At 42.0% G+C, this 21546-nt stretch overlaps 1 protein-coding gene across 1 annotated transcript; it reads right to left on the bottom strand.

Annotated features, from left to right (window-relative positions):
• Positions 1–224: 224 nt before the first annotated feature.
• On the bottom strand, positions 225–20993 carry LOC135081346 (RNA cytidine acetyltransferase). The gene is made up of 21 exons (XM_063976064.1): positions 20722–20993; positions 20555–20649; positions 20244–20403; positions 20033–20169; positions 19728–19890; positions 19079–19221; positions 18348–18624; positions 17605–17820; positions 15856–16083; positions 14833–14978; positions 12786–12933; positions 12010–12152; positions 11026–11163; positions 10293–10489; positions 9755–9759; positions 9226–9325; positions 7993–8162; positions 7253–7415; positions 4612–4697; positions 2720–2859; positions 225–342 (listed from the first exon to the last, which is right to left on the bottom strand). Exons 1-21 carry the CDS (start codon positions 20827–20829, stop codon positions 243–245), a joined length of 3063 nt encoding a protein of 1020 aa, XP_063832134.1. The 5' UTR covers positions 20830–20993; the 3' UTR covers positions 225–242.
• Between the last annotated feature and the right edge of the window lie 553 nt (positions 20994–21546).

Below are 21546 nucleotides of genomic sequence, written 5' to 3'. Positions count from 1 at the left end.
TTTGGAAATAAATTATTTTTTTATCAATCTTAAGTTATATTTGAAGTGTAGGTATAAAGGAAAAAATATTTAAGATACATTTTTACTTCTCAATTTTAAAAGAAAAGAAAGAGTAACATAGTTAAGCATTTATCAAACGCAGTTTATCTATTGCAGTGTGGATTTGTATTGTGTTATGTCAAGCGTGTAGTTAACTGACAGTAAAAGACAAAATAAAAGGCACCTTTGATCAGGATCATTTATTAGTTTCTAGAGTGCTTCTTTTTCTTCTTCGCCTTGTTGTTGTGCGCGTCTATGAGGTCATCGATTTCTTTGCTGTCGTCGCCCAAACGCTTCTCGCCACTGGAAATAAGAAAGGAAATAAGTTACAAAGGAGTTAAGGTAAATTTATTTATTTATTAGAAGATACACCAATAAAGTCACATACATAACTTAAAACTATAATTTTATTAATTACATCTTGCTGTACCATCGTCGATCTAAATAACATAACAGTGGAATATGCGATAAAACTGTACATAAGAAAGAGACAAATAATTATCAGCAAACTTCTTAGGAAAATTGTCCTGAAAGTACCATATTTTATTTCAAATTCTACCATATAGTTAAATATTTCCAAAATTATAAGCAATCCCCGGGACTAATCAACTTACCAGTCGTGTTTCATTAACGTTCATACAGTAGACCCTTGGGAGGTGGAATTTGACCACAATCGCACCTGGTGTTAAGTGGGATGCAGTCTAGGATGGTACACATCTGCCCTGAAGTGCCTATTCACTCTCGCCTTGAAAAGGCTCGGATTATAGTCTTCGGGCGGGGCACATAGCTCGAAGAGCTGATGGCCGCTGGGGCAGGAAAGTTCTTGAGTGGCGACCACGAGCTGGAAGACGTAGCGTGTGCAGGCCTCCCACTAGGTGGACCGACGATCTGGTGAAGGTCGCGGGAGGTACCTGGATGCAAGCGGCGCAGGACCGGTCTTTTTGGAAATCCTTGGGGGAGGCCTTTGTCCAGCAGTGGACGTCTTTCAGCTGAAACGAACGATAGTCTTCGGGAAAGACAGCAGCAGGCAGCGAATTCCAGTCCCTCCCTAGGTGTTCGCAACGCTTTGACGTTTAGTCACTGTCATTCGATTCAACCAAACTTCAAAATATGTAATAGGTGCATACCGCGGAGACATAAAAATGAAATCGAAACAAAATCGGGTGATTAAAACGTGAATACGAAAAGTGACTCCAGCGATCAAATCGCTTGCATGTTGAAGTTTTGTTACGTGAACACGTGAATACGAAAAGTGACTCCAGCGATCAAATCGCTTGCATGTTGAAGTTTTGTTACGTGAATTAGGTCGCAGTTTCTGTAAAGACTACTAGAACTTGAAGCCTCACCTCTTGACAGAGACCAAGTTTTTCTGCTTAGATGCAGCAAGCGACTGCTGCCAGCCCACCTCGCTGCCCTTGATAAGTCTGACACTAGTTTTGTTGCTACAGCCCTGAGTCGGAATCCATTTTCAATGAGGGCTATCGTTTTTATACTTAACAGTTGGCATCCCTGGCGATTGACAAGACCTTACTCTACAGTGGCGCCATCTTGATGAGTGCAAATGCGATAGTCCTCCTACCACTTTAGCGCTCACAAGTTGGTGCCACTGTCTTCGCTACTAGCAAGTGACAGGACCTTACTCTACAGTGGCGCAAACTGGTGAGCGCTAAAACGATAGCCCTCATTGAGCAATATTCTAGGGTAGCTAGCTTGCATCAATACTTAAGACTACTTGTATATTTTAAAGACTGTAAACCCTTGAAAAGGAAGCTGACAATAGTGACTGAGTTTCTTGCGCTGCTTCTTCTCAGCACTGGCCCATTTATTGTCCCGAAGCAGTGGTAGGGTTAATACTGGGACTATTGAGTGGTGGAAGTCTACATCGGGACAAAAACACTCAAAAGCACTCATTCAGGGATATAGCAATAAAGTAACTAAGGAACTGCTAAAGTTCAAAAGATACAAAGCCTGTGCAGTGACTAGAATACTGACCGGCCACTGCAAACTAAACAAACATAAATCGAACATGAACATGACCGAGGAAACTCTGTGCAGATTCTGCCATACAGAAGAAGAAACGGCCATGCATGTTCTTTGCTCATGCTTCCCGCTAATGAGCAAAAGAAGTATCCATCTCGGGCGACACATCATGCACCCGGATGAGATAGCAGATATCACGCTCCAAAGAATCTGGAAATTTATAGACTCAACGGGACTAAGCAGTGAACTTTAAAGACAAGGGCTGCCACAATAGATCAAACCTGGTCGAGTTGGCGCAAATAAAGGCCCAAAAACCAATAATAATAAATACTGGGACGTGTAAAAGTGCTTTTTAAAAGCCTACTTGCAAAAAAAGACTTTTATGAGTGCCTCACCTCTTGACGGAGACGAGGTGTTTCTGCTTAGATGCAGCGAGCGACTGCTGCCAGTCCACCTCGCTGCCCTTGATGCTATACTGGGTTATATCCTCGCCCATTAGATTGAATGAATCAACTTGATTGTCTAAAATGTAGGATTCTGTTCTTCAGAAGTCACGTTAGTCAGACGCCTAATCTTCCTAAAGTCTAACACTAGTTTTGCTGCTACAATACCAATCTGGCTCAGGCTCTAGGGCTGTCCCTGAGCCAGAATTCATATCAAATTGAGCAATATCCGGATCAGGTGAGTCGCTATAACTCACCTCTTGACGGAGACGAGGTGTTTCTGCTTAGATGCGGCAAGCGACTGCTGCCAGTCCACCTCGCTGCCCTTGATGCGGTACTGCGCCAGGTCCTCGCCCATCAGGCGGGACAGCTCCTTGCGTTGCTTGCGCTCCAGTTCCTGGGAAGGTTTAGTTCAAGTTTCTTATTTGGTCGTATATACAGGGTGGAAACGATAAGTGATCTCACTCGATTATTTCGAAACTATACAAGATATCCAAAAACTGGTTACTGATCCTGAAAGTGCTTCACGAGCTCTATCCAACGGTACCAATAATAAGTTACAAAATAAACTGGATCTATCCGAAAATTCAATGTTTCCAGCTTCCATACATTTAGTAGTAAGTGGTAGTAACCACAGTCATGGCACTCATGTCTTGATAATATTAGCAAGTAAAGCCTAAAACCAATGTTTTCCATGAATAATTTTAAATAAGAATGCAATTTCCGAGTTCATATTAAGTGTTTATTATTTAATAAAAAAAATTAACACTTCTAATATTGTGTGGCTGGCATACATTTAGTATGGAGGCTGAAAACATTGAATTTTCGGATAGATCCAGTTAATTCTGTAACCTATTACTTATACCGTTAGAAAGAGCTCGTGAAGCACTTTCAGGATTAGTAACCAGTTTTTCGATATCTTGTATAGTTTAGAAATAATCGCGTGAGATCACTTATCGTTTCCACCCTGTATAGACTTTTAATGTGTTAATAGATCAGCAGAAATAAATTTTTATAACAGCGCTTTGGTTACTAGAGCAACTTAGAATTACAAAAATATTTTTTTATCGATCTCCAACTACTTATTTGTGTCAGTTTGTTCACTACATTCATGAGTCTGGCTGTTGTTCGTTAGTCGACTAATTGATTTGTTGACGCTTATCATCAACTGTGCCAGGAGACATCGCTCTTCCTTGGAATATTATGTGTGCGTAAATACAATTCAATAGGTACTTATACAAAAATAAAAGTAATCACTAATAAAAGTAAGCACTAACTTGCCACAGCAAAACATTGCCAACTGGCAATACTCAATTCAGTACATCGTTTCTGTGCTTAAAAGTCTTTCTTTGCTATTTATATTGATACGCCTATAAAATATATTCTACAGTTGAAAGTCTAAAAAGTTATAGTTGTAAGTTTCTAGGGTATTTGGATAAAAACTACATTCTTAGGCTGGGTTGCACTATCTTCCTTTAATTTTAACAAGCGTCAAGTCTGTCAAAGCAAATACAAAAACACCGGTTATGGTTATCTATACTTATAATAAATCTGTAGAGAGGTCAATTCTGAACATGAAATATATTTTCAAAATAACTATCAGGGGTGATTAGTGATCGATACTGATGCCAAAAATGCAATCAGTAAAATGTTTGTCTTGTCTGTCTGTCTGTATGTTCCTTATAGAAACAAAAACTACTCGACGGATTTGAACGAAACTTGGTACAATTATTCTTCATACTCCTGGGCAGGTTATAGTATACTAAGGAATTCCCACGGGAACGGGAATTAGCGGGAAAATCCTTTTGTATGAAAAATCTAAGCCGCTTAAGTTAGACGCTTGAAATTTGGCATGCAGGTACCTTAGTAAACTTAAAGCTTAGTTACAACAGGATATTGCAAAATTCCCATGGGAACGAGAGTTAGCAGGAAAAAACATTTGTATGAAAAAATCTAAACAGCGTAAGATAGATCAAGGGGGTAAAACGGGATCCAGGCGTACGAAGTCGCGGGCGGCCGCTAGTTTAAAATAAGATGATGCAACTCAGCCTTACACTGCAAACCAATAAAACTACTAACTAATATATCAAAGTTTATTACGTTTCCACATCACAAAGCCAGCGTACGCTAGCAAGCATCCGAGCATTACCTTAGCGGCCTTCGACAGTTCGTCTTGCAGGCTCTGCTTCACCGGCCCGTCGGTTTGGGCGTCCTCAGCGCTCTTGTCGTCTATGCCTGAAATTAAATTTAATGTCTTAATACAATTTTCAATAATATTTTTTCACTTATGAATATCAAAAAATAGCCTTTAGGGTGCCTGTAGTGTCCACTACAGCGGAGTGAGGTGGCAGACCTGTGACTAAGATATAAAAAATCCACCAATAGAATTTCTTAAAATCTCCATTCTTCTTCAGTGGACAGGGAGTTACGAATTTATTTTAATTTTTTTTTATCCACAACGAGGAAGCTCTTGGCCTGTATCTCACCTGATTGGAAGTGACAATCAGGCCGAAGGTGGAAGCGAGCTTCACCCGGAATCCTCAACCACGGAGGAACTGGCTATCTTACCTCTAACTGCCGGAACACAACAATGCTGTTAACATTGTTGTTATGGCGACAGACTTAGGTAAGATGGTGGTAGCTAGCCAGGCGGACTAAGAACCAACCAAACCGAACAGAAAATTCTGCCCCCACTGGGAATCGAACCCGGGACCTCTGCGTCTGAAGCAGGTGGTCTTACCACTAGACTACAGAGGCGGTTAAAAATCAGTAGAAAAAGAAATATTTAAGTATGTTTATATCCGTAGTCTAGTGCCCATAGTACAAGCTTTGTTTAGTTTGGGACTAGAAGCGTAGTGTAAAAATGTCCAAGGATATTATATTATTTATTTATTTAAAAAAATTAAATCGGGAAACGGAGCGAGGACGCTTGCCGTGGAAGCGGGCCTAACGCCTCATATACACTCGCGAGCAAAACTATGGAATCACTTACATGAAGTTGTTTCCACGCGATCTTGTGTACTAACGAATTTGTTAGTAACAAAAAAAGTGGCACCATTTTAAAGATTAAACTTTTACCTTTAAATTGATACCAAATTCATTTAAATCACAACAGTATTTAAAAAGATATCGCGGCTGATGTGAAGTAGTAAGGAAAAAGACATGTATCAACTGTTTTATACGTCGCGAGTTGCGGCCTACTTACCCCCTATAAAAACACGTGTTTTCGGATTTTTGCTTTCACACGTTGATCCATACACATCTCCGCTTTTTTGACACTTTACCTGGGATTCTACACCTACAGAAGCAGCACAAATCGTTGCACTATTGCAAGAAGGGCTCAGCCAGCGGGCTGTCGCACGTCAGCTCCACATGAGCCAGCCCTGGGTTTCGAAAGTTTTAAGACGCTTTCGGGAGACTAGTGGCTTTATCCCGAGACCAAGTTCTGAACAGCGCCGGTGCATATCGCAGAGGGATGACCGTTTTTTCATGTCAACCTCTCTATGAAATCATCATTTGAGTGGTATCGACGTCCAGCAAGAGCTCAAAAATGTTCGTAGGATAGCTGTTAGCGTGTGGACAGATCGTCTAAGATATAAGCAATAGAATTTGACTCCAAAAAGGCCTGCCACAGGCTCGAAACTGACGGCAGGTCACCGACAAGCACGCTTTCAATTAACTCGCACTTATTTTGATTTGTAGGCGAGTAATGGAGGCCAGTTTTGTTCTCCGATGAATGCAGACTGTGTTTGCAGTGCAGCAGTTGAAGAGGTCGGGTCTATAGGCAGCCTGGGGAGCGATTTGTGCAGTGCTGGTTCGCTGAAACAGTGGCTTATGGGGATGGCTTGCTCGACTTCCCATCGAGATGTGTACGAGCAAATTGAAAGCGTGCTTATCGATGACCTGCCGTCAGTTTCGAGCCTGTGGCAGGCCTTTTTGGAGTCAAATTCTATTGCTTATATCTTAGACGAACTGTCCACACGCTAACAGCTATCTTACGAACATTTCTGAGCTCTTGCTGGACGTCGATACCAGTCAAATGACGATTTCATAGAGAGGTTGACATAAAAAAACGGTCATCCTTCTGCGATGTGCACTGGCGCTGTTCAGAACTTGGTCTCGGGATAAAGCCACTAGTCTCCCGAAAGCGTCTTAAAACTTTCGAAACCCAGGACTGGCTTATGTGGAGCTGACATGCGACAGCCCGCTGGCTGAGCCCTGCTTGCAATAGTGCAAGGATTTGTGCTGCTTCTGAAGGTGTAGAATCCCAGGTAAAGTGTCAAAAGAAGCTGAGATGTGTATGGATCAACGTGTGAAAGCAAAAATCCGAAAACACGTGTTTTTATAGGGGGTAAATGGGCCGCAACTCGCGACGTATCAAACAGTTGATACATGTCTTTTTCCTTACTTCTTCACATCAGCCGCGATATCTTTTTAAATACTGTTGTGATTTAAATGAATTTGGTATCAATTTAAAGGTAAAAGTTTAATCTTTAAAATGGTGCCACTTTTTTTGTTACTAACAAATTCGTTAGTACACAAGATCGCGTGGAAACAACTTCATGTAAGTGATTCCATAGTTTTGCTCGCGAGTGTAGAAAAACAAAGTACGCAACTCCTCTCCGCATACTTTCTCCGCTACATAGCTCCGCGTCTATAAACAGTCATAGTCCGCAATTCCGCTCCGCGTTGATCCATTTCTTGGCTCCGTTAAGCAGCCTTAATTGCTTCTTCTTTACAAGTTTTCTTAACTTTTTATCCTATTGCTGAAAAGAAATGTCGAAACGAACCTATTTCTTTAGCCACAGTGTCTTCTAGCACAGCGTTGATGGCAGTATTGATCTTCTTGCAAGCCTCGTAGAACTTGGCCAGGATCTGAGACCCGGGTAAGCCGAGCTCGCCCGCTATGTCGTCCACGTCCTTCATTTGGAAGCCCATGGCTATGAGGATCACCTGTTGAATGAATAAGTAATACACAAATGCGCTCTAGTAGATAGCTAAACTAAAAGACAAAGTTTTCAAAAAATCGTTCGTTTCAATCAAATGTGGACGGCATTTGATTACTGAACAAATTGCCTTCCCTACGGATTTCCACAACGACCGGTCCTGAGCTGTTCGCATCTAGTGCGTCAAAAAAAACTATGAAGATTTTAGTTCTTGAAAGAAGCCGCTAGGGGCGCTGTACATCTGTCATACATTTTAATGTAATTTTTTTCGGTCGCTAGAGAGCGTACCTAACGTAAATTCAAGCATACATATCGTTGGTCCACCGAGTGGAAGAAGCCTGCCTGTCTACTTTTCCTGTCCGTGGTCGCCACTCGAGAACATTTTGAAAATTGTTTCTAAGAAAAAAAGCAATTTCCACAGCAATATTAAGGTGACCTATCAAAAAATGGTGTCACGACAAAACAACTGATGTTAAAATACGTCAGCAAAGCCAAGTTTTTGACGCTAGTTTGCAACGTAGTTTGTGTTTAAAGTCTTTGTCAGCAGTTTTCCCTAACGCCGTCAAAAAAAGAACTGTCATCACCTGTTGGACCGCATCCAGCTTGACATTGGCCTTGCAGTGGAACACCAGCTCGGCTACTGGCTGCAACAAGTCGCACACGAGGCGGTAGTCGGCCTGCTGGCGGCAGTAGGCCTCGAGTCGGCCCAGGTCGTGCCCTGAGAGGTACTGGGCTATCCGCTGCTTGGTGAGCACTGGGAACAATACGTATATTAAACTAAAAATTGAATCTTATGTGATAGCAATAAGTATTAGTTTGCAACGAAAAGTATAACAGTAACGTGCTAGAGATTGTACTGCGAATAGTGTGCTCCTGGAAAAATTGTTAAAACTGATACCCATGGGTATTTGTTATGCGGATTCTGTAAGACGAATTCTCATTGGGGGCAGATTTTTCTGTTCGGTTTAGTTGGTGGTGACGCTTGTTTTAAGTCTATTGCTATAACAACAATGTTAACAGCATTAAAGTGTTCCAGCAGTTGGAGGTAAAAGAGTGTTCCTCTGTGGTTGAAGGATCCGGATGAAGCTCGGTTACTTTCCATAAGTTGAGATGCGGGCCAAGAGCTTCCAGTTTTAACAATTAACCAACCTGGTTTATCCACAGCTACGTTATCGTTAACCATCGTAGTGAGAGCTAGCGCCGCCGGTAATTTCCTCAGCGAGCGGGCCAGCCGTTAAGTCTCTAAATTGAAATAAGTAATTTCAATTGGATTGGATTGGTGTTGGAGATGGAATTACTTCAAGCCTTCTCAATCCCTAAAGTCTCTAAATTGGGATTATACGATCAAATAAAAATGTTAACCAACCTGGTCTCTCCACAGCTACGTTATCATTAACCATCGTAGTCAGAGCGAGCGCCGCCGGCAGTTTCCTTAACGAGCGGGCCAGTAGGTAGGTCAGCCGAAACCATAAAGTCCCTAAAGTGTCTAAATTACATATATAGTTATTGACGAGCGCAGTCGTCAAATATGGGACTATTCTCACCGCTGCATTTCCTTTGTAGCCAGAATCTAGGTATGAACGCAGTCGCCAATCTATATTTATAAAAGCGAAAGGTCACTGATTGACTGACTCACTCATCACGAAATCTCAGAAACTACAAGTGCCAGGAGTCTCAAATTTTGTAAAGGGGTTCCTTTTAGAACGTAGGTGCTCACTAAGAACGGATTTTACGAAACTCCACCCCTAAAGGGGTAAAACGGAATCCACGCGTACGAAGTCGCGGTCAGTCGCTAGTAAATGATAAAAGTATCCAACCTGGTCTGTCCACAGCCACGTTATCATTAACCATCGTAGTCAAAGCTAGCGCCGCCGGTAATTTCCTTAGAGACCGGGCCAGTAGGCGGGCCAGCCGAAGCTTTTAAGTCTCTATAATATTATTTAAATTAGGACTAAAAGGTTATTTATGATTAAATGACAATATTGACCAACCTGGTCTCTCCACAGCCACGTTGTCGTTAACAATCGTAGTCAGAGCTAGCGCTGCCGGCAGTTTCCTCAGAATCCGGGCCAATAGGCGGGCCAGGCGGCGCCGTTAAGTCTCTAAATTAGGATTATTATAAGGCTATTAAAGATCAAATGACAATGTTAACCAACCTGGTCTGTCCACAGCCACTTTATCGATAACCATCGTAGTCAAAGCGAGCGCTGCTGGTAATTTCCTTAGCGAACGGGCTCGCCGAAGCCATAAAGTCCCTAAAGTGTCTAAAATGGGATTTTAATCCAATTTTGTGTTATTTACCTGGTCTGTTAAAATGGGATTTTAATCCAATTTTGTGTTATTTACCTGGTCTGTCCACAGCCACGTTATCGTTAACCATTGTAGTCAAGGCTAGCGCCGCCGGCAGTTTCCTCAGTGACCTGGCTAGTAGGCGGGCGAGTCGGCGTCAGAAGTCTCAGTGTCTAAATTACTTAATAGGGTTATTGACGAGCACAGTCGTCAAATATGCGTAGAGGTTTTTTGCGTGTCGGTGTTGGTACTAACTATTGCATTTGTGTCGCATGTGATTTGTGGCGGACTTTTTGCATTACTATAACACGCAGATGTTCCACGCTCGGGTAATGTGGCGTCACTAAGCGGAAATCTTAAGCTAAGTAATTAATTTATCATAGCTAAGTAATTTTATCTATTTTAATAAAAATAGATAAAATTACTTAGCTATGATAAATAAACCAGATTGGTTATTACCAATCTGGTTTATCAACAGCTACGTTGTCGTTAACCATTGTAGTCAGTCAGGCTAGTAGGCGGGCCAGCCGGCGCCGTTAAGTCTCTAAATTGGGATTAAAATGTTATTTATGATGAAACAACAATATTAACCAACCTGGTCTGTCCACAGCCACGTTATCGTTAACCATTGTAGTCAAAGCTAGCGCCGCCGGCAATTTCCTTAACGACCGGGCCAGTAGGCGGGCGAGGCGGCGGCGAAAGTCGGCGCTGTAGGCGGCGAGCCAGGCGCCGAGCCCGAGCGCTCGCAGCATAATGCACGAATGCTCGCCGGTCAGCTCGTTGGCTTTTTGACTGTGGATTGAAAGGTATTCGATTGATTCTGATTCTTTTTTTTTTTAGATTATTTATTAGTGATTTGTACGAATCACTAATAAAAACGTTAGCCCCTCGTACTAAGCTAAATATGCTTGTGTCACGAGTGAGCTCACCACAATAGTCGAGCGGCGGCGGGGACCGAACCCGCGTTCCCCGGATCACGAGTCGGCCAGTCCGACCCCTTCACCGTTCGGCTATAGTGGCTTCAAAAGAGATATGTTAAAATAAACTTTGGAATGTTACTTAAATTGTGGTTTACTTTCTTCTTAACTTTGTTAATTACTTTACCCAAAAACGCAGAGCTCGCGACGTACTTCTTTCAACATAATTATTTAAAAATATCATGTAGTTAACATTATCAACATAAAAAGTATATAAGTAGTATATCCGTTAAGCTAGCACCCATAACTCAAGCATTAAGTTGCTTACTTTGGGGCTGGCTGGCGCTGTGTGAAATTGTCCAAAGATTTATTATTATTTTTCTCAAATCAATCATCAAACAATAAACATACCTAAGATAAACGGGCACATATTTCTGCGACTTCCAGAACTTGATCAGTTCCTCAGTCAGACCAAAACTGGTACCAAGGTAGTCTAGTTCCTCTGCTCTGACTTCAGATAGCCGCTTCAGGAGTGTAGGTGGCTTGGCTCTGAAATTAAAAACCATAGGGTCAGATAACCTATCTGAACATTTTGTTTGAATTCGTATAAACATAGAATTTTGTTTGCTCCGGTCTTAAAAAACATTAGCGGCACGGGAGGAGTGATTAACTCTGTGAAATGCATACATCTGTTTCCACGATGACAAAGAGGGTAAAAAGAGTAACATTGGGCTTGCTCATCAAATAATACTCCCGAAATCTTTCTCGGTTGGAAAGCAATCTTATTTTATGTACACGAAGACTGATTCGCAAGATATCTCTAGTTCGTTCCTCTTTGGCGGTGAAAAACGGGCTTAAAGGTGTTGAAATATGCTGGAATTTAAACCTTACACATATTATAGATAGCCCCCTTTAATTGATGTTTATTGTCCGTTGTGGTGTATTTCTTTTCATAAAGGTTACTAAACCTTTGTTTGTCACCTGTCATCCGCTTTGCAACGGAGGGAAGTTGAACCTTAACTTCGAACTCCTCCTATGTTCTTCTAATTCATTTGAAATTTCGTTGCAGGTCCAATGACAGTTTAACTTTCCCCCGGGACAAACTTGACTTTCACTGGTTGGGTTTTTATTGGCGGTCAAGCTGTAGATCCTGGCTACACAGGAGTTGCAGCGGTGGGAACGAGAGGTGGGAATAGTCCCGTATTGTAACTAGAGGATTCAATTCTGGGATTCGGGATTCCGGACGATATTTGGTCCCGAAATCTTCGGGACCGAGTTTGACTAATCCAGGGATTTACGGGATTGTATACAAAATAATAAATAAATCCCGAGATCGCCTTACAATCTCGTAATCCCGGGATTAGAAAAAACGTCCGGGATCGAGTAACTCGTTACCTGGGCACGATGGTCTCTGTGTGCAATGTGTCATCAGGCCGGCGGGCTTGATCTTCATCGTCGGACGCGGGCTCGTCAAGGCACGGGATGTCTCCGCTGTAGTATGAAGCTAGTTGTTGCAGCGCGCGTTTGCCGTAGCCCATCTGTTTGTAAAGGATTTTTAAGGTGTTTGTTTATGAGCGAATTTTAATTATATAAACACGGCTCACAAGTTAAGCACTGTGAAAAAAAATCCATGCTTTTAAGCGATTTTGTGAAGATATTATTGGCAGGTAGGCTAAATGCTCATAAGATAGGCCTCCTTAATTGATATTTATTGTCCGTGGTGCAAGTTAAGCACTGTGGCATTTTGTATAGTTTTAAAAGAAGCGAATATTGTATAGCGAGTAACGAGTAGCTGTTGAGGAAATGTACTATTTGAGGAAGATTCTTATGATGACAATATTTGAGTTGTGAGGCTATTCTTGTCTAATGTAAATCTCATATTCGATCTATTCCATGTGTTTATTGTGCTTAGTACGTGTTTGCATTGAACGTCGTCACCAAAAAAATGAATGAAGATTTTCGTTCTTGAAAGTACCTGCTAGGGACGCTGTACAATTTGTCACATATTTCATTGTCATTGTTTTACGCAGTGACTATATAGCGATGATGTTTAGTGTAAACTTGCACTAAGCACACAGTTGTTATTAACAACATGATTAAAAATTATACGATAAAATACCAATACCTTTTAAAAATACAAAAATAGAACATCAAAATCAATGTAAACTCACCCTCTGATAAGACGGGTGCGTGGCTATCCTTACTATCCTAGCGCCGGACAGTTTAGGAAAGTCCTTGTCTCCGAACTGCTCGCAAATGTTCCATGGAATCAGGTCACCAGCTGCTTTGCGACCGCGACCGAGGCTGTCTTTGACGGACCTGGTGGAAAGAAGCCATAGATTAATATAGATTCATCATTTTTAACTTAATCAAGCGCGATCTCAACAATTCTGGCTTATTCTTTCTTTCTTCCTTAGGTTAATTAAATATTGTCAACAATATTTCCTGTCTTGGGTCTGGCCTAAAGCATCGCGGTGCTGAGTGAGAAGGCAACAAGAATAAGAGGCAGATTTGTGACCCGAGACCGTGTTAAAAATATTCAACTATTGACTAAAGGAGACTTCCTCACACTTTAGTTAGTGGGTTGACTTTCCTGACTTTGTGTCAGTTTTTGGAATAAACACTTACGTGTTTCTCTTTTGTTATGAAAAGAAGAAAGTATTTTACGAGCCTGTTTGGTTAGAAACGGATTCACGTCCTTACGTGTTTTTTTAAGCTACATAAGAGTTGTGTATTCAATGAATTAGTGACTTGGATCATCATATAGTGCTCTTAAGGAGACTTTATATGCCTTATGATTTTTATGCGCCACCGCTATTAGCTGGATGTTTTTTTTATGTGACAGGAGGCACACGAGCAGACGGATCACCTGATGGTAAGTGATTACCGTCGCCCATAGACACCCGCAGACCCAGGGGTGTTACAGGTGCGTTGCGTGCCTTTAAGGTGAAGATACGCTCTCCTCTTGAAAGCTTGCAGGTCGTATCCGTCCGGAAACACCGCAGACGACAGTCCATTTCACAGTTTGGTTGTACGGGGCAGGAAGTTGGAATGTCGTTTGGACTGTTCTGGAATGTGGACTCACTTCTCGGATATGCTTCCCTCGAGGCACAGCTGTATCACGCAGAGCACTTCTGGCATGGAGGTGGCATTGGGCGGCGTGGGCGCCAGTAGCACGAACAGGCAGTGGGCCGGCGCGTCCGCTAGTAGCTGGATGTCGCTTGGACTGTTCTGGAATGTGGACTCACTTCTCGGATATGCTTCCCTCGAGGCACAGCTGTATCACGCACAGCACCTCTGGCATGGATGTCGCTTGGACTGTTCTGGAATGTGGACTCACTTCTCGGATATGCTTCCCTCGAGGCACAGCTGTATCACGCAGAGCACCTCTGGCATGGATGTCGCTTGGACTGTTCTGGAATGTGGACTCACTTCTCGGATATGCTTCCCTCGAGGCACAGCTGTATCACGCACAGCACCTCTGGCATGGATGTCGCTTGGACTGTTCTGGAAAGTGGACTCACTTCTCGGATATGCTTCCCTCGAGGCACAGCTGTATCACGCAGAGCACTTCTGGCATGGAGGTGGCATTGGGCGGCGTGGGCGCCAGTAGCACGAACAGGCAGTGGGCCGGCGCGTCCGCTAGTAGCTGGATGTCGCTTGGACTGTTCTGGAATGTGGACTCACTTCTCGGATATGCTTCCCTCGAGGCACAGCTGTATCACGCACAGCACCTCTGGCATGGATGTCGCTTGGACTGTTCTGGAATGTGGACTCACTTCTCGGATATGCTTCCCTCGAGGCACAGCTGTATCACGCAGAGCACCTCTGGCATGGATGTCGCTTGGACTGTTCTGGAATGTGGACTCACTTCTCGGATATGCTTCCCTCGAGGCACAGCTGTATCACGCACAGCACCTCTGGCATGGATGTCGCTTGGACTGTTCTGGAAAGTGGACTCACTTCTCGGATATGCTTCCCTCGAGGCACAGCTGTATCACGCAGAGCACTTCTGGCATGGAGGTGGCATTGGGCGGCGTGGGCGCCAGTAGCACGAACAGGCAGTGGGCCGGCGCGTCCGCTAGTAGCTGGATGTCGCTTGGACTGTTCTGGAATGTGGACTCACTTCTCGGATATGCTTCCCTCGAGGCACAGCTGTATCACGCACAGCACCTCTGGCATGGATGTCGCTTGGACTGTTCTGGAAAGTGGACTCACTTCTCGGATATGCTTCCCTCGAGGCACAGCTGTATCACGCAGAGCACTTCTGGCATGGAGGTGGCATTGGGCGGCGTGGGCGCCAGTAGCACGAACAGGCAGTGGGCCGGCGCGTCCGCTAGTAATTGGATGTCGTTTGGACTGTTCTGGAATTAAAGATAATTCTGGAATTAATTACATTAATCTGTATGTATTGTCGCAAAAAATACCAAGTGTACAGGCCACAAATTCTGCACTATAAAGTCGCAGTTATGTATCGTAGTAATTGGGTTGAGTGAACATTAGCAAATTAATAAATTACTGAGGGCCGGATTCTACACCATAAAGTTGCAGTCCTGTATCGTAGTAATTGAGTTGAGTGAACATTAGCAAATTAATAAATTACTGGGGGACAGAGAGTACCTATAAAAATGCATATAGTGGAACATAGATAGTTCTCCTTTTTTGAAGTCGGTTAAAAATTAACCATATAATACCATTATAACTTTCCGCACGCGGCTTCGCCCGCGTGGAATTTTGTCTATTACAGAAAAACTTTATCCTTGTTTCAAAAACCGGGATAAAAACTATCCTATGTCCTTTCCCGGGACTCAAACTATCTCCCTGCTAAATTTCATCAAAATCGGTTCTGGATTAGGCGTGAAAGCGAGACAGACAGACAGAGTTACTTTCGCATTTATAATATTAGTATAGATAATGACTGGGGTAGGAGCTTACTTATAATAACTAACCTTATAACGACTAGAGGTCATAATCAATTTGTTAAAACAAACCTTATAGCGACTAGTGGGCGGAGTGCATTTGTTAAAACTTATCTTATAACAATGGGGGCGGGGTCTATTTGTCAAAACGAACTTTATAACGACTGGAGGCGGAGTTTATTTGTTAAAAAAGGACATTATAACGACTAGTGGGCGGAGTCTATTTATCAAAACAAACTTTATAACGACTAGAAGGCGGAGCCTATTTGTTAAAATGCACTTAACAACGACTAGGAGGCGATGTCTATTTATCAAAACGTACCTTATAGTGACTGGCCACGTATATAGCGACTAATCTATGCAGGAACGCCTCGGCAGCGCGATGGTAGCAGAACAGAGCGTCTCTGTTGACTCTGTACAATTCGCAGGCGGCCGGGGGCGGAGCTCCCACGCCTATAGACGGGGCCGGCGCTTCCAGACATAAGAGGGAGTTTAGCCAGGATTCCACCGGGTCCCCGGCGCGGTATCTGATCGGCTCTTCTAGTTTGATCTGGGGAAATGGAAATTTGTTAATCATCATCATTATCAACAGCCCTTTACAGTCCACTGCTGGACTATGAGCCTCCTCCACTAAATTGGAGGGATTTGCCAAAATCCTCACGCTTGGCAGGCGGGTTGGAGATCGCAGTTTAAAAGATTGATGTTTTTCAGAGAGCGCTGCTGCCCGTTCTCTGTTTAATGTGGAGGCATGTAAATGTATTAATATAAGATGATAATGTAGACATAACAGGGTGGAAACGGTAAGTGACCATTCGATTATTTCTATGCCATATGGTACTAAATGTATGAAGGGTGGAAACATTGAATTTTAGGATAGATTCAGTTTATTCTGTAATCTATTTGATACCGTTTGATAGAGCTCGTGAAGCATTTTCAAGATCAGTGAACAGTTTTTCGATATCTTGTATTGTTTAGAAATAATCGAATGAATTCACTTATCCTTTCCAGCCTGTATACACGTCAGTTTACGCATATTATTGTAAAGTTTATTACAATATTTAAAAATATACTAACAGTGTTTGGACTAGCCTCAAAAATAAGTAAGCTAAAAAAACATACATATTTTGAAATCAAAATTAACAGTTTAAAATTATTCCAAATATTTATTTTAATTTTACAATAACTCTAAAGTAAAATAAATCTTTAAACGGAAATTGAAATATTTGTACGACGCTAGCGCCGCCATCTTTAAATGGGGAGAAGAAACTTGTCAGTCTGGATCATGCTCTTGAACTGTGCAGTCGTGCGAGAAAGTGTGTGAAGACGGAAAATAAAGAGCGTTATCATTGTTATCAACAAGTTGGTGTAAATTATTCATCTGAAGCAGTATTTTCTTACATTACCAATTAAATTGCTGGTAGGGTCCAAAAGATCGGGAGACAATAATAATATAATATGTAAGCGCGCCCCTTAAAGGCTACCTTTTTTTTGAGTTTTTTTGATGATCATAAGTGTCAAAATACTGGTCAAAGTTGAATAAATATTTGTTGGTGTGATGTCAGCAGCGTACCGTGTGACGTCAGCAACACTCACCGGAGGCGGGGCGTTGTGTTTGTTCTGCAGCTGTGCGAACAGTTTGAGCGATACTGTTGAAGATAGAAGCGCCGGAGGGCTAGTGTGACGTCAGCAGTTTGTTGTTGTGACGTCAGCAGTGAGCCGTGTGACGTCAGCAACACTTCTGGTACTCACCGGGGGCGGGGCGTTGTGTTTGTTCTGCAGCTGTGCGAACAACTTGAGCGATAGCGCGCGGCCCGTGCCTTCATATCCCGACACTGTTGAAGATAGAAGCGCAAGCAGGCTAGTGTGACGTCAGGAGCGAGTTGGTGTGAAGTCAGGAGCGAGTTGGTGTGACGTCAGCTACACTCACCGGGGGCGGGGCGTTGTGTTTGTTCTGCAGCTGTGCGAACAGTTTGAGCGATACTGTTGAAGATAGAAGCGCAAGCGGGCTAGTGTGACGTCAGCATCGAGCTAGTGTTACGTCAGCAGCCCTTGTGACGTCATCAACACTCACCGGGGGCGGGGCGTTATGTTTGTTCTGCAGTTGTGCGAACAACTTGAGCGATAACGCGCGGCCCGTGCCCTCATATCCTGATACTGTTGAAGATAACAGCGCTAGTGGCGCCTTCTGTGCGGCGGCTGATACGTGCGCCAAAGGAATGGCGGCCGCTTCGTCTACTAGCACTAAGTCTGCCGCCGCCAGTAACGAGTGGTCGTCTGGTGTGATGTACTGGAATTGAGGGTAAGATTAATAAATATTATTGGACTTTATACCCATATACCCACAACTGATATGCAAAAATAAATGTTCTTATTGCCCTCACAATACCTCTGACCCGAACCTCTGGTATAGTAGTCTATTCGAAATTCAACGACAGTGGGTTCGCGACAATTTTTTTTCTAAAATTGACTCCATTTGCGACAAGAAACACCAACACAAGAACTCAAGAACCACTTTGATATTATAAAGACATTTATTTGGTACGTTTTGTTTCCTTCGGGGGGCGTTTTAATTAGCTAGGTAGTTAAGGGGTTCGCTGTCACCTGGAAACTTTAACAGGGGTTCGTGGAGCCGAATGTTTGAGAAACCCTGAATGCTTAGACGTTGCAGCTCATGTACATAGTCAGCCAATAATATCACGATGATTCAATAGGCTTTTTTTCTCTTGAAATTCGACTATATGACAACGCTACATAACTTTGTAAATATCTCTTAGCGATGTGATGTTAAGGTCAATATTGCTTATGTTCGCTTACCTGGACAGTCTGCCTCGAATTCCTCGCGATATTGATCCTCACAATGGCCTTCTTGAAATCGGGGTTCGTGGACCTCACGATATTGTAATCTATGTGCTCCTGGTACAGACACGCATCCAGGCCTTTGAGTACGAACTCAAAGAGCGTGATTAAATTCTCAGGGTGAGGGGAAGTGACGTAGATGTTGACATAGCCTAAGGCGACTGCGGCGGAGACTGCTAGGCCGAGACACGCGGATTTGCCCCGACCTCGGGCGGCGGTTAGGCAGTGTGGAGGTCTACAAAGATATTTATATTTGTAATAGGTATACAAACAGTTTAGTCTAGGCTTGATCGTAAAGAAAAACAGATAATATTGATATAGCATTATACAGGGGGTATGATTGTTTCAGTCACATTTATTAAGTAACTTATTCTAAAGAGTAAATAAGCTACATTGGTAGATATCTCATGAGCAATATTAATGTATAGTTCATGAGCAATATTGGTGCATAGCTCATGAGCAACATCAGTTTAAAGTTCATGAGAAATATTGGTGTATAGCTCATGAATGACAGCAGTTTAAAGTTCATGACCAATATTGGTGTATAGCTCATGAGCGATATTGGTTTAGAGTTCATAAGCAATATTAGTATGTCTCATTTACTTCTTTTCCTTCACACAAATAAGCTCTTTAATAGTTTAAGAAATGTCACCATTTCACTTAATATTTAATTGATTAAATTAATTTACCTGGATTGTTTATCAGCTAAGGTGTTGATAAGAGCTACTAGGGCAGTAGCTTGGTCGTATGTCCGGCAGAGAGCCACGAGTGGGCCGGCGGGCGGTGAGTCCGACAAAGATGACACTAGTTCTGTCAGTTTAGGGTTTACACGCTAAAATAGAGAACACAATATTAAGTCAAGATTACCAATGGATGGGTAAAATTGGGATAGGAATAGGACAACAGATTGGACGAACGATCTGTGACAAACTAAATTTCACGCCGCGGGCAAAAGCTAGTTTAATTATAAGGGGACTTCAGAATAAGATTATTATAAGAAACTAGCTTTCCACCCGCGGCTTCGCGCGTGGACTACTTTATCTACATATTTTACGGAATCCTATTTTTTTCCAAAATAAAATATAGCCTATGTTACTCGTGAATAATGTAATTACTGATTTCGAATGGTGAAAGAATTTTTAAAAACGGTCCAGTAGTTTTTAAGCCTATTAATTACAACCAAACAAACAAAGGTTTCTTCTTTATAATATTAGTGTAGATAAGAAGTAAGTGGGGGCAAAGCCTGATTGCTTTCTTAAATTGCCAGCAGATAATTGGACACATACCAGTAAAAACTTTACCAAGTTTCCAACACTATCTTTTTATTGGTAAGCCTACCTCTGGTGTAGCATGAACGGGCTCCACTTGTGCGGTCTTCGACGAAATAGGCAATACAGTCAGATTGTCGTCTAAAATGAGGCATCTGGGGTTGTCGGCTAGTGATAATAGGAAGCGTTCATTGAATCTGTTCACTACTGCATCGTGAGCTTCCGTTTTGAATCTGAAATTTTAAACTTAGATAAAAACTCTGTCATATTATAATACCTACATGATAATTTGTAAAGTTACCTGTAGCAGTTATTGCTATATTAGAGCAGCATAATTTAGCTAAAATGGAGTGTTGAAAACTGTTTATACTTTACCTTGAATGAACGTCCATGGTAATTGAATGCAGCTGCCGTAAAGAGTCCATAGTTTTGAGCAGGAATATAATCAACCCACCACCTTCGACTGTCTCTATTGTGCGAGCCATTAAATTTGGAGTCAGGGCTTCAAAGTCCTAGAAAAAAAAAGTCATTAACATTTTACGGTAACAACATGCATGATTTATATAAATTATGTCTATTGACGAACCTGCAGAACGCAAACACCGTACGTTTGACCCAGCATGGCATGACTCTCCGAGTAATATCTCCCGTGGATTGTAGTTGCTACTCGAAATGCGTCAAATAACGACTCTTCTGATACCTCCAGCTTTCCTGCTGCTATTTTCTTTGCTCTTTTACGTCCATGACTATAATTTGAGAGTAATTTTATTAAATAGAGAATTATATGAAAAATTATCCCAGTAGAAAACTGTATCAGGCAAGTATCTGACCATAAGAGAATGATAGATATTGTTTTTGATATTATAAGGGCTTAAAATGTTATATAGAAATACTTACTTGCTAATAGCTTCGTCTTTATTTTTATAGCACCACAGCACAGTAGGCCTCGCTTTTACGGTGGATTTTACCAACATATCATACAGGATTGGCACCTAAAAGGTAAAGGGAATATTAAATCATAGGAAAACGTTCCTTAGAAGTTTATTTTAACGTAAGAAACTCACCTGATCCCTACTTTTATCTCCCACAAGAAGAAACATAGTCCTATGTCCCAACTTGACTCCATTCTCAATCATAACCCTGATACGGTTGTCGATCTTCTTCTTCACCATTTTCACTAATTAATAAACTATGTATTTCTGAGAAAACTGTTAAAACTTAACGCGTGTTATATTTTTTAGTTTGGCTAAAAGTTTTTCTAACCTAAAAATTACGCATGTTATTTGTTTTGACAGATAGATTTTTTTTCTGCCTAATTTAGTGAAGTGGTAATTATAATCGATAAACATATCCAATTAATTGAATATTTGCGATGCTTGTGAATAGATTAAAACCAGCGTAAAGAACCTTATCTATGAAAGAAGCCAGACAAAAAACCCAGTAAAAATGCAACATTTATTTATTTAAAAATTCCAAGTACATGAAACACAGTTCATAAGGCGTCGAAGTTCGATTCACAGGTTCGATTCGAAGTGACGATAGCTGTGGGTCTAGACAAAGTGCAAATTATGATCGCAAACCAGTCGAAAAGTGGTCGAAAAGCCCCTTTTTTGTATGGAGTTTTGACAGATTCGATTTTCGATTCGATCAAAAAGTGCGTTTTGTCTAGGGGGGCTGAACGGTTAAGGTGAACATGTGTCAGACTGGCTGATTGAGCTGATTCATAATCCAAGGAAATGCGAGTTTGAATCTCGCTGCTGCAGCAGATTGACTATTGTAGTGAACCTATTCATAATCTAATATTGTAGCTTACCGCGAGTGGTTATGGGGAATGAGGATTAATAATAATTTGTAGTAACAAATTGTTAATATTCTTAAAAAAACCAAAC

The sequence above is a fragment of the Ostrinia nubilalis genome, chromosome 19, assembly GCF_963855985.1.
Source record: "Ostrinia nubilalis chromosome 19, ilOstNubi1.1, whole genome shotgun sequence".
Taxonomy (NCBI): Eukaryota; Metazoa; Arthropoda; class Insecta; order Lepidoptera; family Crambidae; genus Ostrinia; species Ostrinia nubilalis.
This window is presented reverse-complemented; position numbering and strand designations above follow the sequence as displayed.

Bases quoted from the DNA above. Each gene is read 5' to 3' on its own strand.
- LOC135081346 (XM_063976064.1), bottom strand. From the start codon at position 20,829: ATGGTGAAGAAGAAGATCGACAACCGTATCAGGGTTATGATTGAGAAT. The intron at 20,170-20,243 runs GTTCGTCAATAG...TTTTTTTTCTAG, and splicing joins ACGGTGTTTGCGTTCTGCAG to GACTTTGAAGCCCTGACTCC. The intron at 19,891-20,032 runs GTAAAGTATAAA...TTAAAATTTCAG, and splicing joins ACCATGGACGTTCATTCAAG to ATTCAAAACGGAAGCTCACG.